We start from the raw sequence: 17,012 nt of genomic DNA, 5'->3' as shown, positions 1-17,012 counted from the left end.
CTGAACAGTTCTGGAAATTGACACATAACTGCTGGCATGTATGATCCACGAAAGACACACAGATGCTCTAGGTAAAATAATGGAAACTGCCCCCCCAAGCTCTCCTGTACTATATTTGGGTCATAAGAGACTGGGCAGTGATGCCTGTGCAAACTTTTACAAGCATGCATATATATATATATATATATATATATATATATTTGCTTTCGTAGATTATATATATATATATATATATATCAGGTGAAAGCAACACAAATCTAGCTGGAAAACTCTCAATCACTTAAATTTCTCCTCTACCATCTGCTTCTGTTTTTGCTCTTTTCTCTCTCATGTCACAGCTGCAAAGAAAACAACCAAACACCAACTAAAGGTTAGCAATCTAAACCCAACACAAAGACAAAGGAAGAAATAATAAAGATCCAATTTGTGGGATCCAAACCTCCCCTCCCTCCCTCTGAAAGCCCAGGCGGGGGGAGGCGGGAGAGGGAGGCTCGCAGGTCGTGATTTCGTGCCCAAAAGCACCTTTCCAGCGTTCACACCGTTTTCAAAAATAGATGGAAGTTATTTTGGGGGAAATGTATTTATGGCACACAAATTGATTTATTCAGACAAGTATAGCGTGCTATTATCCCTCTAATTAAAGTTCACATCAGCCTACGGTAATCAGTTGTTGTGTCTGCAAAAGTGCAATTAGATTCTTCCTGGTAATTATAGGGTTTTTCTAGCTATGCTTCCAGTTTGCTTACTTGGCTCGTTCATTCCAGTGCCACAACTTCAGCCGTTCCCGTTCCCAGAAGCCTTCCTGGGACAGAAGAGCCACCACAGCAGGTCGGGTGCAGCGCTTGTTCCCCATTTGCATGCACCTGCATTCTGAAAATGCTGGGCCTGCGCTTTTGGCTTTGGTGGGGAGCCAAAGTGGACCTAGTCTCCTGACCCAGCATTGCTGCTCCTGTGTGCAACACACTAGCATCCTGAGAACTCCTAGCAGCAAGCAGCAAGACAAAGCTGGCAGTGACAGCCTCCCCCCATGTGTTAATTACAGGCGGGCAGCCCATTATGCAGAGAAAGAACACCCGCTGGTCGTGCAAATGACTGGGAACTGGCCCTTCCTGCACCAGAGAGTGAAATGGAAGATTCATTCCTCCAGGAGATAATAGTTTCTAGATTCCATTCCATGTCTCTTTGACATGGGGATGTACTTAACATTTAAATAATCCACAGAGGAACAAACCTCCTTGAAATTTACATGTTTCAGGCTGCTCACACTTCACTTAGAAGGCTAGTTATCCCTGCTGGTGCCTTACTCAGAAGGCATAGAGCTTTATATACATACACACACACACACACACACACACACACACACACAATCACACACACACACACACACACAGAGAGAGAGAGAGAGAGAGAGAGAGAGAGAGAGAGAGAGAGAGAGAGAGAGAGATTGCTTAAGAAAATGCATGAACCAGATAATAAAATTATCAGCCAGATACCAATTTCATAGCATTTGTGGCTAATGATAGGGGCCACAGCTTATTTAAAGCAATAAAGTTAAAACTTGTTTAGCATTCTATATCTCGTCAGTGTGAAATTTCTGCTTGAATCATCGCTGGGTTCCCAACCTGCCCCTTTTCTCCAAAAGCAACAACAATCCGATGATATACAAAACCACCCCATTATTCCCCCTTGTGGTTACTTTTTATTTTGAACTGGTCTCCAAAACAAGATGTGAGCACCATGCGACGAGGCCTCACTCTGAGTGCACTGGCTGCCAATGGCACAGACAGCACTGCATGCCGTTTCCAAAGTGGCTCATCTGCTGTGGAAGTTGCCACAACTGAAGGGTGGTATAAAATTATCTTAAAATGGCAACTTGGTACTGTTATTCCACACTAAATATTGCCCCAAGGGGAAACTCTTTAGGAGCATTCACCCCAAATATCACAATAATATTTCAGAGATTCCAGCTGTTGGTGACGGCTTCTGCATTTTGGAGAAGCAAGGAAACATGCCTACAAAATCAAGAGGAGATGTAGGCATTCTTCACAGGTGCCAGATCGGGGGAATCGCTCCCCCTGCCCCACCTTGGCCTAGGGGGACAGAATAGGGCAATGCAGATACTTTATTTAAAATGTTTATGCATTTCCAAAGCTCAAGGCAAAAAACTCCCCAATAAAACCCAAACTGCCCACATGGCGCACATCTGATGTTGTCTGCCTGTGGAGCAGCCATGCAATTTCTCCATTATACGTGGACTGGCACTACCAGTAAGTATCTGAACCAGCCCCTGTGCAGAAGGCACTCATGTGCACTTTCCTGGGACCATTAGCTGGCTCCATGTTGGCATTCTTCTCATTAATTTATATATGAGCTAACAAATGTTCTTTACCAAACCTATCTAGCAAGGAAACAAGGCATCTTCCTCCTTCGCTCCAAGACCCCCGTGGGTCTGTGCCCGGGCTCAGCGGGACGCCAGCCTCCAGGTCAATCAGGTGCTCTTCAGAACCTGTAGGCCTCCTCTTTGCAAAGCCCACTACTCCTGCCCCCGCCACTCCGCTCCTTAGAGGGAATTTAACAAGGTGCAGCACAAAGCTAACAGGATCGAGAGAAATGGGAGCAGCATGAGGCTAGCTGGCAAATTGTAGGGATGTTGCCAATAGAGTGGGGGGAGCTGAACTTCAAAAGCTATTCTTAAAAAACGTGGCAGGTGTTTATTGGTAAATTTTAAGTTGCTGCCAAAGCAAGGAGCTTTATATGTTGCCTAATGCAGGCGAGGGGAGGGGAGCGAGAAACCATTATTTATTCTCTGCTGAGTAAATGTATGTAACTAACCAATATTTTTGCCAACAGGATACTGTAATCAAGGGGGAGAAATAGCTGGGTCCCCTAAAGTAATTATATTCTGCTGCAAGTCATTTTCTCTCAGAGGCCCAAAGCAGCAAACAGCAACTTTTCCTGAGCAGCTGGTGTGGCTGTCCCCAAACACACCACAATACTAATGATCGTAGCGGCAAAGTTCAGCTAGTTTTAAATCTATTAAATTTATCAGCCACTTCCCACAGCCAAGGAAGATTCAAGTGACTTACATTTTATATAAATTTGGTATCCCTTTATAAGGTTCTCAAACAAACATTCCAATGGCTGGTATCCACCAAACTCATAAACGAGGTTATGGCGGGACTTGACAAATTGACCATCTGTTCCGGGAAGAAGGATGTGTGGGTACGGGGGTAGTTCTTTGTGGTATATGTGGGGAGAGGGAGTCGCTGTTCTGGGTTTTGTGTTTTGAAAATGAATCTTACACAACAAAAACAAAGCAGAGTGCACTCCATAATCATCACTTAAAAACAAAGGTGTCCTCCTCTCACCTACTGCAATAATGAACACCAACTAGGTCACTAAAAGCCATAGCACTATTGTTGTTGAAATGCCTGGGGAAATAAATACGCCTTTCCCTGACTCCGAAAAGCGGACAGTGCTGAAGGCAGGTGAGCTTCCCTCCCTCCATAAACAAGAGGCTGCCACAGAGAGGGCCTGCTCCCTTGTCGCCACCCTCCAGACATCTATTGGAAGGGAGACACAGAGAAAGGCCTCAGATGCCAATTTTAGGACCCATGTAGATTCATATGGGTGAAGGGGTTTCTCTTGAGGTGTTGGGGTTTTCCTGAATTCAGCCTGATAACACACAGAAAACATGCAAGAACAGTCACCCCATCACCCCTTGAGAGCTCAACACAGGAGGGAAAAATGTGTCCGTGACTTGAGGGCATCAAAGGTGTTAAAAAGCTGCATCTCCTGTTCTTAAACTGGCACGTCTGTCTTCACCCAAGGACTGCAACTTGAGAGATGTGCAAAGGCACAGTCGGAGTCACTTGGCTATAGTTAGCAAGGGAACAAGAGGCACCTGAGGAGTGGAGGCTGAGATAATGGACACCAAGAATTTGAGCAAACTGCCACTGTGTGAAAGAGGGTGCTATACGCTATGGTGAAACAAGGAATGAAAAGGAGCAGGTTTCACCACACACTCTGCAAACATCCAATTTTTATTTAGTGCAAGACTATCTGAAAGTCACAATAGGAACAGGTGGGAATTAGCAAAGCAAAGCAACTTCTGAATTTGAGGAGAGGAACTCAAAATAAAGGAAAAAAACCATATTGCTGATCTCCTCTCAACTCAAATGCAGACAGCGAGAGTATTCTATATGATTAAATTCCTTTATGAAAATATTCCATAGGAACATATGTTACAGCAAGTTACAAGTCATGTACTATTAAATTAGGCCATGAAAAATCTGTATCTCTGGATCAGCCACTTAATATTCACACACACATGTTTTTGACACAGATTTGAACAGCTGCATTGTTAAAAAACCAAACAAAAAAACCCAAACCACTGAAATCTTTAGAAGTTCAGGCTCATAAGACGGAAGTTCAGTTTTAAATAAAAAGACATGTGCAGACTTACCCGCAGTAGTCCAAGAGGTGTGGAGGAAGGACAGGAATGTAAACATGTTGCCAAAACATTGGGTAAAGCAAAGCTGCAGAGCCATGGATGCAGGCGGTTAACTGAAAGGCAAAAAAAAGAGAGCAACATCAGCACATGCATGCACAAGAGGCAACACTATTCCCAACAATCTCCAAGGTAGAGACAACACATCCTCTTGCCAGCTCCATCACCACCCACTGTCCAGAATGCAATGAAGGTGAAAAGGCATGTCAAGTGTTTAAGACCTGACTGTAGGGGCTGACCTTTGTCAGAAGGAGTTTATGGACATTGACATCATCATCATCATAATCAAAAACATGTTTTTATTAACAGATTTCCCATACCTTCAGTGTCTCTGTTTCAAATTGTAGGACTTTTCATACAGGTCAATTACAGCCAATTTGAGACATTTTTGTTGTAGACAATGTGGGGGTTTTAGGGTAGGGGAAAATAGAGAAAGAGAAAGAGAGAAAGAGAGAGAGAGAAAGGAAGGAAGGAAGGAAGGAAGGAAGGAAGGAAGGAAGGAAGGAAGGAAGGAGGGAGGGAGGTTGGGGAGACAGTAAACTTTCATTCTTCGCAGAGTATATGAGTGGTGCTTGGTAGATAGGTATCTTATTTTTGCTGGTGGAGAGAGAGATCAGAGGGTCCAAAGTGTAGTTGGTTGCAGTTGATTGGCTGCAGGGTGTTTTGATGGGGGGGGGAGGGGGTGTCGCTAGGTTAAGTCAGCCATATTGATTCATATGTAATTGGAGTGGATCAGTCGTTGTCTTTCTAGCCTGTGTATGTAGTAAAATGAAGCCACACCAGGGTCCTGTTTTGTTTGTTATCATGACAGTTTCAGTTCATTAGTTTTTCTAGTAGGGGGATTTACCATACATGAGACTCTTTCAGGTGGTTTGCAATCTAACAGAACCACCTTCACCACTGGGGCCCAGTAAGGACCCCAAGATCTCATGCAATGATTTTGCAAAGTTTTTTGCAGATAAAGTCGCTCAGATTCGGAAGGAGGTAGACTCCACTGTGGGAGCAGGGCTGGGGCAGGACAGTGCTAGAGCCCTGTCTGGTCAAGTTGCATGGAATCAATTCCAGTCTGTTACCTCCGAGGATGTGGACAGGCTGCTTCGACAAGTGAAACCTGTCTCCTTGATCCTTGCCCATCCTGGCTAATAAAAGGGCTGGGCGATGGGCTCTGCAGGGTGGTGAATGCTTCCCTCTGTGAGGGAGCCTTCCCAGACCCACTGAAAGGCAGTTATTAAACTGCTTCTAAAAAAACCATCTTTAGACCTGGCCAATATGGTCAACTATTGCCTAGTCTCAAATCTTCCATTCTTGGGCAAGGTGGTTGAACGAGTGGTTGCTGAACAACTCCAGGACCTTTATTGTTTGTTTACAGATAGTTGCTGTGGTGATATCATCTTGTTTCGATTGCAGTAGTCACTGTATCACCACCCTGTTCGTTGTTTTTGGGTTGCTTAAGAAGACACACAGCTGGTGACAGGTCTGCCAGGGTTTCTGGCTGTCCACTCATTTGTTTTGTATTTCTTGTATCGGTATGAGGTTTTAATTTTTGCAGAAGTCTATGAGGTGGTGCAGGCCTTTGACTTGCCTGGAAGCTCTGTGCTGCATAGTGGAACTCTGGGTGATGGGCCAAGGGGATTAGCAGGGATAAGGCTGAGGACACTGCTCCTGCTTTTTCCTTCCGTGATTTAGGTGTGGTCAGTGTGAGCCTGCTTTGTGTTGTGGGGCTTTTCTTTAGTTTGTTTTGGAAAAATGGGGAGTTTGGGGACTTTAGAACCACTTAAAAGTGGTTGCTGTTTTTTTAACTGCAGAATACAATTAATGGCAAGTCAACTTTTGAAGGGGTTATGGTGATGCCTGTGTTCAGAAACTTCATTTAGGTTACTATATCCACCAAGGCATTTTCAGCAAACAAGATGGCAGTTTACTGGGTTATGTTATCCCATGGAAGATACCCAGGGAGAAGTACCAAAAAGGTGACATATGCAGAGTGTTATTTTTCTAGAAAAAGAGGTGCTGGAACTCACCATGAACCCCTCCCTTGTTCTCTTAGAATGGCAATGGCACCCACCTGGGAGGCGCCAGAACTGAGTTCCAGAGAGTTCTAGCTGGAAAAAAGACCTGCCTATCCACTTCAACCCATTGCTTCAGATCATTTTGTTCCTTATTCCAGTTCTGCTAGTAGCTAGGAGTCTGGATCCTGGCTGCAGGTGGTTCTCTACTGCTAGATCATAGCTGGATATAAGGGGGTAGCCAGAGATTCTGGGGTGCATTAGGGAGGAGACAAGACCTTAATGCAGGAAAGCAGCCACACACAAAAAGAGAACAAAAATAGATTTCACCATTTGCTACTTGAAAAACAGATGGATTTTTAATCCTCCTTTTCTTCCCCCACAATCACGCCCAGGGGAAGGCTGCACATGCCAAGCGTAATCCCTAGGCAGGTTCTTGTGACTGAGATACAAACTTCTCAATGGGAAAGTCAGAACTTTGTGCTTTGCTGTGGCTAAAATACAATACAGAGCAGATTCATGTAGAAATAGTGCTGCACAACCCAATTTCACCTGACGAAATCACTAAGTCATTCCTCTGTTCTGCTGTTTCTTTCCTGGCCCACCACCAAAAGAAAGAGAGCTTACAATAACAGCTAATATTAAATCCCCCCCCATACAGATCCAACTCTTGCCTTTCATCATTTGCAAATGGCATCTATCAAGGGTTATTTTATGCCATTGTACACAGGGGGGAAAAACCTGTTCACAACAAGGGGTGTGGTTTTCACCTGAGCACAAGAGACTCTGGCAATGCAAATCTCCTGCTAGGAGAAGCGGGGGGGGGGGGGGGAATGAGAAAGGGGGATCAAGCAGTTAATGGCCGCCATGCACTGAATACACTCCTTAATTCACCACTTCCCCCTACACTCCTTTGTGACTATAAATACTGGCTTTCCTAGTATAGAAGAAAATTAATCTATTTGAATAATAAAAGCTTATTGTTGATTTATTCACCAACTCATTCAGCGGGCTTGGTAAACTCAGTGAAAAGCTATACTGGAATTTAACTCAAAACTAGCAGGTGTCATAAATCCCCATTTCAGATAAGGAAAAGGACACACATTAGTCAAGGGAGTGATGCTTGAATTTTCCTTGGAGCTTGAAGCTGATTTACCATCGATTGTTTTATTTGATGTTTTAATTTGTTGTAAACCACTTTGAGATTTTTCTTTAAAATATAAAGCAGTATAAAAATGGTAACAACAGCAACAAAAACAACACTTCCACAAAACCTCTACTACATGCTGAAGAAGCAAAACACAGGAGCAGCCAAGCTACTCTCACAGAATTTGAGCTTGACTACGCAAAAACTGGGGATGTGGCTGGCGCTGTGGTCTAAACCACAGAGCCTAGGGCTTGCTGATCATCAGGTCAGCGGTTTGAATCCCCGTGACGGGGTGAGCTCCCGTTCCTCAGTCCCTGCTCCTGCCAACCTAAAGCATGTCAAAGTGAAAGTAGATAAATAGGTACTGCTCTGGCGGGAAGGTTAACTGATGTCTTATAAATGTGGAACAGTGCCGGTTCCATAGACTGAAGCAGTCGAGTGGGGCCTATATTGGGTAGGGCAATCTCACAGGTAAACTGCTTGTTAAGGGCTTTCTATATTAATCGTAGCACCTTGAACCTGGCCCGGTAGCAAATGGGCAGCCAGTGCAGATCTCTAGGCACAGGTGTTAAATGCTGACAAGGCCTCGCTCCTGCCAGCAATCGAGCTGCAGCATTCTGCCCTAACTGAAGCCCCCGGATAAAGTGTCAGGGAAGTCCCACATAGAGCGCACTGCAGCAGTCCAGCCTTGAAGTAACCAGCACATCAAGTTCTGTGGCCAAGCTTTCTCGGATCAGGAACAGTCATAGCTGTAGTACCAATGGTAGTTGGTAAAAGGCACTTGTAGCCACTGAGTGTCAATGGCCACCAACATATAGCGTTGAAGGCCATGACAGGTGATGGCAATGAGGATACTTAGGAATAAGGATGTGTAACAGACTAATCCCTTAACTTGAGTGTTTTTGAGTACAGTGGTACCTCAGGTTACATACGCTTCAGGTTACATACGCTTCAGGTTACACACTCCGCTAACCCAGAAATAGTGCTTCAGGTTAAGAACTTTGCTTCAGGATAAGAACAGAAATTATGCTCCGGCAGCACGGTGGCAGTGGGAGGCCCCATTAGCTAAAGTGGTGCTTCAGGTTAAGAACAGTTTCAGGTTAAGAACAGACCTCCGGAACGAATTAAATACTTAACCTGAGGTACTACTGTATCTGCTGCTCTGCATCAGGTTCAAGTTACAGATTTCTAGAAGAAATGAGGGAGAGGGTCCCACAGATATAGAGAGAGGGGGAATCCTTAGACCTACCCATTGTTTTCCTGTTGGCTTAGATGAGCAACCTTCCTAGCTCAGAGGGTAGCCAACATGGTGCCCACCAGATATAGGAAACTGCTCTCCAGTAACATCTGGAGGGCACCATGTTGGCTATCCCTGTCCTAGCTAATAAAGGAATAACCAGATTTAGTTGGGGACATTTCCTGACAGGATGCCTTGAAACACCCTGAATAAGGCCTTCTCTTTTAACCCTGAGTTTTAACACAGTAATAAAAAATTCTGCTTTGTGGTGAACTTGCAAGATCTGCACCTAACTGAACGGATCTCAACGTGTCTTATGATATTTAAAGCAAGCAAATTACTAGGAAATTTGCTGGTACTTACTGAAATACACGGAGGAGGAGTTTCCCTTCCCTCTCACAATAACGCCATATATTGAGAACCTCAGCAGCGGCAGAAGCATGTCTATCATGTTTTTACATCTTATTCTTTACTACACGGCACCTTTTCAGAGCTGCCAAGCCATCATTATATATTTACGATAGGAAGGAGTAAGACACAATATCTCTTAGCTCAATGAATGAACTGGACTTCCTTCTAGCAAGAGGCAGCCACCGCCTTGCATAAACCACACAAGCAAAACGTTGTTGCGGATGCTCTGTTAATTTTACTAACCCAACATGTCAAAAGAATCTAAGTGGTAAGTACTAAAGCAAGTGTGTTAACAATCCTGGGCTGGGACTCTCTGAGAATGCAGCCCTGTTTCCAAACAGTGGGCCTCTTCGCAAAAGTGAAAGTGACATTTAGAGAAGCTTGCTTTTCTAGAGTTCTTGCTCAATGGACAATGATTTAATTGCCTCCAGTTACCCGGCAACATGAAATCTGTAATGACAGCAGCTGTAATGAAGCCATTTATTGGAGAAGCTGTGGCTGCAACTCTCCAATTCCACACACACATGAAGAGTGGATCCCCTGACCGGCTACTCATGAGCAGATGCCTTACATTCTTGCGTGGTAAGAACGGTTGCTGTGAAAAAACACGGGAATGAACAATTTTACCTGCATATAGTATGGGATGCATATCTCTGTAGGGAGATTGCAGGGAGTCCCAAGGGTCCCCAAGAGTCCTTGGGGCAGGTGCCCCAAGGCTCTAGGCATCAAGACAAAAGCACCCAGCATTACTGATGCACAGAACTGCCCATTCCTCATCTGAGGGAAGCAGATTTAAAAGCACCAGACTTCCTGAGACCTGTAATCCAAGGCAGGTGACTGACGGGGAATCTCTGTCAGCAATTGCCATCCTGGATTTTTTTTTTTTTTAGATCAATGGAATCTCAGTGTGATAACTCTGGATAGTATGGATTATTATTCAACCAGGGATTGCTTTTATTCAGTTTTGGGTTGTTTTTAACCCCAAAGGGAATATTTTGGGTTTCTGTAATTTGGGGAAATTGCATTTCTTTCTTTGTAACATTTGCATGCGTTGTACTCCATATTCTTTCCATCTTAGTAAACCCATTTCATGTTTCATAACCCGTGTGGCCTCAGTTAAATGTGAATACCATCACACCCGCAGTGTTAAGGAAGCAACAGTGGAGCACGAGGGAAATTTTGGAAGCTGATTGATAAGGTGCAGCCTGGCAAATAACTGCTCTGCTATCCAGAGTCAGCAAGTGCCTCAAAGGAGGGAAGGGGGGGCAAGTAGAGGAGTACACTTTGTTGTGGCCAGGGCTCCCCTTCCCCAGGGAACATGGGACTCAGGTGGCTAGGACGACAGTGACCCACCAACACCAAAAACCAAAATGAAAAGAAATAACTCATCAACGATATTCATCTCTCATCAGTGGCTGCTGCACAGAAAACATGCTGTTAATAAGAAGATAACTCCAGTAATGAGAGATTCTGTAAAAGCTGCAGGATTTCAGCAGGTTGAAAATGAGATCAGCTCCATGGTTCAACAGTCCAGTGACTGTCGGGGGTGGGGGTGCCTGAACCCGTATTTCCCAGTTTGATCACTCAGATCACATGCAGGAGCACTGCTGGTTATTCACTGATCTAGCAAGGCTCATTTGACAAGAAGAAACTGAGCCCAGTGCCCATTGGCCCAGCCCTCTGGAATGCTCTGCCAATAGATGCTCAGGAGACGCCTTCTGTTCCTACTTTTAAACGTCTGCTGAAAACCTTTGGGTTCTTTCCACAATAGTTTTCTGATTTTAACCTTTTAATATGGTTTTCACTGTATGGTTTTATGCGCAATTGTAAACAGCTCTGGTATTTTTTATAAAAGAGAAAAAGAGGTGCCAGAACTCACCATGAACACCTTCCTTGTTCTCTTATAATGGCAAAGGCACCCACATGAGAAGGACAGGAATTGAGTTCTGGTGAGTTCTGGCTGGGGGGCGGGGAAGGCGGGGAGACTCTGAATAGAAGTATATGGTTTAAAAATAATTAAGAAAGCTTTTATCTGGAAGCACTCTTGAGTTCCAATAGCCTTCTACTAAATTCACTGGCTTATATTTGTAGAGAATGTAACAGGAGGGATCTACTGAGGTCAAAGTCTATTTGGTGAACATTCAGGCCAAATCACAACTGCTGGGTTCTATGCGCCTCTTTCAAGAGAAAAATGCAACTCACAGACAACATGAAGGAAAAAACCTAATAGGAGTCATCTTCTAGTGGTTTGGCTCATTGATCAGCTATTAAGTGTTGATTCAGTCACTCTCTGTTCTCTACAACCCAAAACCTTGTTTCACTTTCTCAGACTGATAGGGCTTTATAAACCAGACAATTTCAAAGGACCACAAAGACCGTATCTTCACCTTAGCTAAGCCTTTCCCTCTCTCATCTCCAGGAAAATTCCACCCCAATGTAGGGCAGGTATGTGATCGTGAGAATGAAGAAACGACAGCAAGTCACTGCCAGGACTCCTGGCATATCTGAGAGTTCTCTGGGCTCAGTCACTTTCTGGTTGCGGCATCCTAGCTGCTGCAGAGGACAAAATAGCACAGCTGATGTTTACAGTGCTGACTTGCAGGAAAGTCACAGTATATCCAAGCCAGTCTTACAGAACCATCACCCTTATCTTTTCTGATGCATAGAAGTTGGGGGAAATACAGGAAAAGCAGATTCCCTGCTCTCAAAAGCTGCCCCACCAACGAGGGTCTAGCAAATATCTTGAAAGGGAAAATAGAAGGGGAAGACCCCCAGCCTGTGAACAAGTTTCTTTAGAAAAAGGCAAGGATAAGCCTATATTAATATATCCATTACAAATCATATCTCTATTCCTGTTTCATAATAATGTGTTTTCTATTCAGCCACATGTATGAAAGGTATAAAACTCAAAGTGGAGGAACTGCAGAGCACACAATAATGGCTGACGTTTGCTGCTGTTTTTTATCCCGTCCATCTGACTGGGCTGCTTACATCAGAATACAGAGGTTAAACCTTCCTACTGGCTTGCTTGTCACCAGAACTTGTTAGAATTTGGGCACAGAGTGCGTATTATTTGGTGTTGGGCCTTAACAATTATTCGTTCCCTTCATCATTTCTATCATCAGGGCTTGGCCTTCCTTTCTTTAGGAACTTCAGTGTAGCTTCTTTCCCCTTTAGCCAACACATGTTTTGGGGGGCAATATCATACAATCAAGATCAGAATCTGTGAGTAGAGAGTCACTTAGATACCAGAATAACAGCAACACTGGCAAGCAAGGAAACAAGAACTTCAGAAAACACCCTTCTGCAATTGAAGTCCATGCTATTCAGCATTTATCATGGAATTAAAACCAACAATACAAACCCACAATCAATATCCATTTACACAGTGAACAGCAAGGAAAACTTTAGGGGGGGGGTTAATAAAAAAAATGCACAAGCGTATTGACTGTTAAAACCTTGAAAAACACAGATCTAAACTTTTGAACCATATCAAACTGGGGTGTTTTGTGTTGTTGTTTTTGAGTAATGATGTAGGGCCATTTCTGGAGTGGATGGTCCTTTGAGTGCACTACAGCTTTCATCTCTCAGGTGCTTGATGGACCCTAAGTAGCATTAAGCCTGCATTCTTATCAAACAAAATTGTGAAAAATGCAGTTCTTATCAGCCACCATCAGAGTTCATCAAGAGAAGGTCACAAGAAGAGCCACCTAAAAGCCATCGTTTATCAATTATTTTTTCATATACACATACACACACACACAAACATACAGAGATAGAAAGATGGAGGCAGATGACACAAAACAGCCCATTGTTGCTAATACTGCAGAAATGTTATTATAACACACCTGCACTGAGAGGAAAAACTTTGTACTTCAAAGGCTAAGAAGCCTCAGTGATGACCTGCTACACTCTCAGAGTTTTTGTCAAGCTCCTATATGCTGCTAAGGTTGCCATTAAGGCACACACAAAGCCAGGCACATTTTCAGGCACTGCTGGCAGCAAACACACGTGGGGCATTCAGCCTGAGGCAAGGAACATACTTGCCAGGGGCACATAAGGTAGAGAGGGCAACCATCTTGGCCCAAGTTCTGATGCAGAGATAATTACTATTTTAAAATAAATAAAACTGCACCACACACGTAACTCGCCTTTCACCCCAGGAAGTGTGCATCAGAGGTTATCCCCATTCATCCCACACACCCAGAAGTGTGGCCGGCCCAACAATCTCTCCACGGCACAACAAGCCTCTGGCCAATCAACCCCCCATCTCAAGAAATAACCTTCTCTCTAGTTCCCATTCCTACTCCAGGAATTACCCTAGGGGTAATTTATCAGGCAGGAGGTGGGGATGCTGGTAGTAGATGGAGCCAGAGCTGGCAATGGGTAGAGTCGGGAGACAAAAGCTTTGTGAATTAACTATTCAAGGAAAAAGACCACTCTGCTTCAACTGATCTCAATATGATGCAGAGGATTTTTTACTGTTAGTACACCAAAAGAGCTGCTCTGGAAATCACATGAAAGTAATTCCTTTACGACTTTAGTGTGCTGCACACACATTAACATAAATATATACAGTGGTACCTCTGGTTGTGAACAGGATCTGTTCCCAAATCCCGTTTACAACACCAGCAGAACACAACCCGCGTCTGTGTGGGTCGCGATTCACCGCTTCTGTGCATGCGCGTGACATCATTTTGTGCATCTGTGCATGCACGAGCGGTGAAACCTGGAAGTAACCTTTTCCAGTAGTTCCGGGTCGCCGTGGGACACAACATGAAAAGACGTATCATGAAGCAAACGCAACACGAGGTATTACTGTATGTCCAAAACCAAACAATTGGTTTTCAGACAGGGGTTTTTTTGGGGGGGGGTACTCAAATCACCTAACCCATCCCCAGAAGTCCAGTCAGGGGGTGTGAAATGGTCTGTGAAAGTTCTGGAGGTTGACCAGCCTACCAGACTGCTAAGGGTTCCTGCAGAATGCCCCAAGAGAGACTTCCCCGGTAGACCAAAAGGAAGCAAGCGCCTCAGTGTCAACTTACAGTGCTCAGTTTACTGCAGCAAATAAGGATGCGTCGTTCATACAGCATACTGGCGTAGAGGTGCAGCATGTTGTTCACATCTACAGCTACAAAATACTCCGTCAGATTTCTCTAGGAAGGAAGAAGGAAGGAAGAACTTTATGAATATGTTTTTTAAAGGAGATAGCAGTAAGTTAACTACCTCCTGAAGTAGCTGTTGCAACATCTGTGGAATGAGGGGACACAAGAACAGCTACTGAACAGTTGCAGCCCAGATTGAGGGGTTGTTTAGACTTATCCAAAACAACCCCAAGACGTGGAGGGTGGGAATGTCTTAACACGCCCACCAGGTTTGCCCACTGCCTGCAAGCAGCTCTCCCTAGAAATTCCAAATAAGGCTTCAAGGTTGGCCAAAGATACTGATTCTAATGTCCTCTGACTCTTCTTGCTGAGGACTTCCCAATCCAAGTGTGGAGCAGAGGTGCCAGGTACAGGCGTCACTCCACTGACTGTGCAAAACTGTGCTGATTTGTACCAGGCTGCTGGGTTTCAAAGCAGCAACAGAAGCAGCAGCAGCCGCTTCATAATACAGTGATCAGGAATAACAGCTGGGTGGATGGCCACCAAGCCAAGACGAATCACGTGCTCAAGAGCTCAGCAAGCAGGTCTTTCTTTTTCTTTTTTTACACACTGCTATAAAGGTAAAGAGCAATCACAAGCAAGTGTATTAATAAAAGCACATTTATGCTCATTATGAATTCAATTGAGACCTTAACCCTTTACAAAATGAAATAAACAAGGCAACACACACGCAGGTCCCCCCCCTCACAAAAAACAAAGAGCAAATAGGATTTAGAATCATGAAGAAGCTCACAGAGCCCATTAGCACTTTTGACAGATCCAAAGATAGCTCTAAAATCCCCAATACTTGGCCTGAGAAGTTTGCCAAGAAGCTTCATACTGTGCTGAAATATGTTCCACAGCGTGTTGTTCAAATACAAAGGAAAAGCTACAGACCAAAAATTAAGCACGGGGGTTTGTAGAGATCCATTGTGCTTAAAAAAAAAATAAAAATCACATGCAACAACAAACACACATTGGTTAACAAAGGCCATGTCACTATACCAGCACCACTCAGGCCTTATTAGACAGCTTGAAGTGAGAAAGGTTCTATCACATCCAGGTAGGAATGGGGGAGGGAGACAAAGAGAAAGCAGATTTTTGTCAAAAAAACGTTTCAACTGGCATGTTTCCCCCCTCGTGTCGCCCCCCAAAAAATGTTCTTATCCCATCTGTGCTGATTAGCAAGATGTTTGTGTCTAAACAGAAGCCGTTTGGAAGATGCAGTTGCTGAGGGCACAGTGACGGCAGCAGCGACAACAACAAAAACCCAGAGCGTGGGGATGTCACTGCAGGCCTGCCTAGGGCACTGTGGTGCTGGCGATGGAAAATTCAAAGCACAGCACCTCCCGCCAAGTAACATGAGATATGTAATCCACTAGGAAGTTGTCCTACACAAGCCCCACTCGAAAGCTGAGAGTAACAGGAGGTGCACAGGAGCATGAAGCGAGAAAAGCCGATCAGATACCCCATTTTGGCTTAGAGGAATAAACCCCCACCTCATTGGACTCAAGGGGTTATGTGGTCATAGAAGGAGGGTCATGTGCCTGCCACTTCCTGGATCACAACTTCCAGTGATGTCATTGGGGCTGGGTTTTCTAGGGTAGGTCTTCAGGCGACATCATCAATCAAACTCAAAAGGGCAGAGTTTAAGGATTTGACAGGAGGGGGTATTCTTATACTTCCCAGTGGACTGTGTCCCAGATCTGTCTCCTGCTTTGCCACTCTACCTTGCGCCATGGCAGGGCCACCTGCACTCCTTTAGAGATAGTTCAATATGTAACGGCAGGTTGATCTGGAGGTACGATTCAGGCCAAGCCTCACCCATGCCTCAACAGAAATTGGGCATGCCAGCAAAAAAGGGGTGCTGAGCAGTTTTGCATTTGCTATGCTGAACGAGCTGCACCAAGACAGAGGCAGAACAGTCAAAGAAGTTGTTCACAGAAGGCAAAACAGCAAAAAGGAGGTTGACAGTTTAATGGGGATTTGATAAGCTTTTGGGACTTTGTAAAAATTGTCTGAGCGTGACAGCAGTTCTATGAGACACTGATGTAGTAACACGCAGGAGCTTTTTCATCGGAGTGCAGGATTAGCCAGAAAGTGCTGAGGTCCCAGGGAAGGCCAATAGGGAACCAAGAGACTCAGGCACTCTTTAAGATGCTTTTGCTTTTAGCAGCAGCAGTGGGTGCCAAACCAAGGTGGGCTGCCCAAAGCGCCTGTACCAATTTGATACACATAGGGGCTCTCTTTCCCCACACCCCCAATAGGGAAAGGATGAAACGGGGCAGAAAGGCTCCTGGAAAGGACCGTGTGCCGCAGCACTGGGAGGAAAGGTGGGGGGGGGGAGAAAGAAAGGGCCCAGCAATGAGGCTCAGAAGCACAGGTGTCCCCAAGAGACAGGGGATTCCAAGAGGGCAAATGGAAAACTAAACTACTGTGAGAGAAGGTAAACCCCTAACCCTATTTCCAAACCAAAGCAAAGGGCATTATGCTTGAAGCAGTTGAGCAGCCAACATAGACTTTTGCTATTACTCAGCTTTATTCAGGAGGAATAAAG

The 17,012-nt window shown here is 44.6% G+C and overlaps 1 protein-coding gene across 5 annotated transcripts in view; it reads right to left on the bottom strand.

The window, feature by feature from the left end:
- Positions 1-17,012, bottom strand: part of DENND1A (DENN domain containing 1A) — a 267,383-nt gene that overhangs the window by 97,453 nt on the left and 152,918 nt on the right. For all 5 annotated transcript variants that reach the window (XM_081896346.1, XM_081896348.1, XM_081896347.1 and 2 more), the window contains exons 9-10: positions 14,357-14,467; positions 4,466-4,566 (exon numbers count right to left, since the gene is read on the bottom strand). In XM_081896346.1, coding sequence (XP_081752472.1) covers positions 4,466-4,566; positions 14,357-14,467 — 212 coding nt within the window. The remainder of the gene's footprint in view (positions 1-4,465; positions 4,567-14,356; positions 14,468-17,012) is intronic.

This window comes from Podarcis melisellensis (assembly GCF_964234715.1).
Source record: "Podarcis melisellensis genome assembly, chromosome: Z".
Lineage (NCBI taxonomy): Eukaryota > Metazoa > Chordata > Lepidosauria > Squamata > Lacertidae > Podarcis > Podarcis melisellensis.
This window is presented reverse-complemented; position numbering and strand designations above follow the sequence as displayed.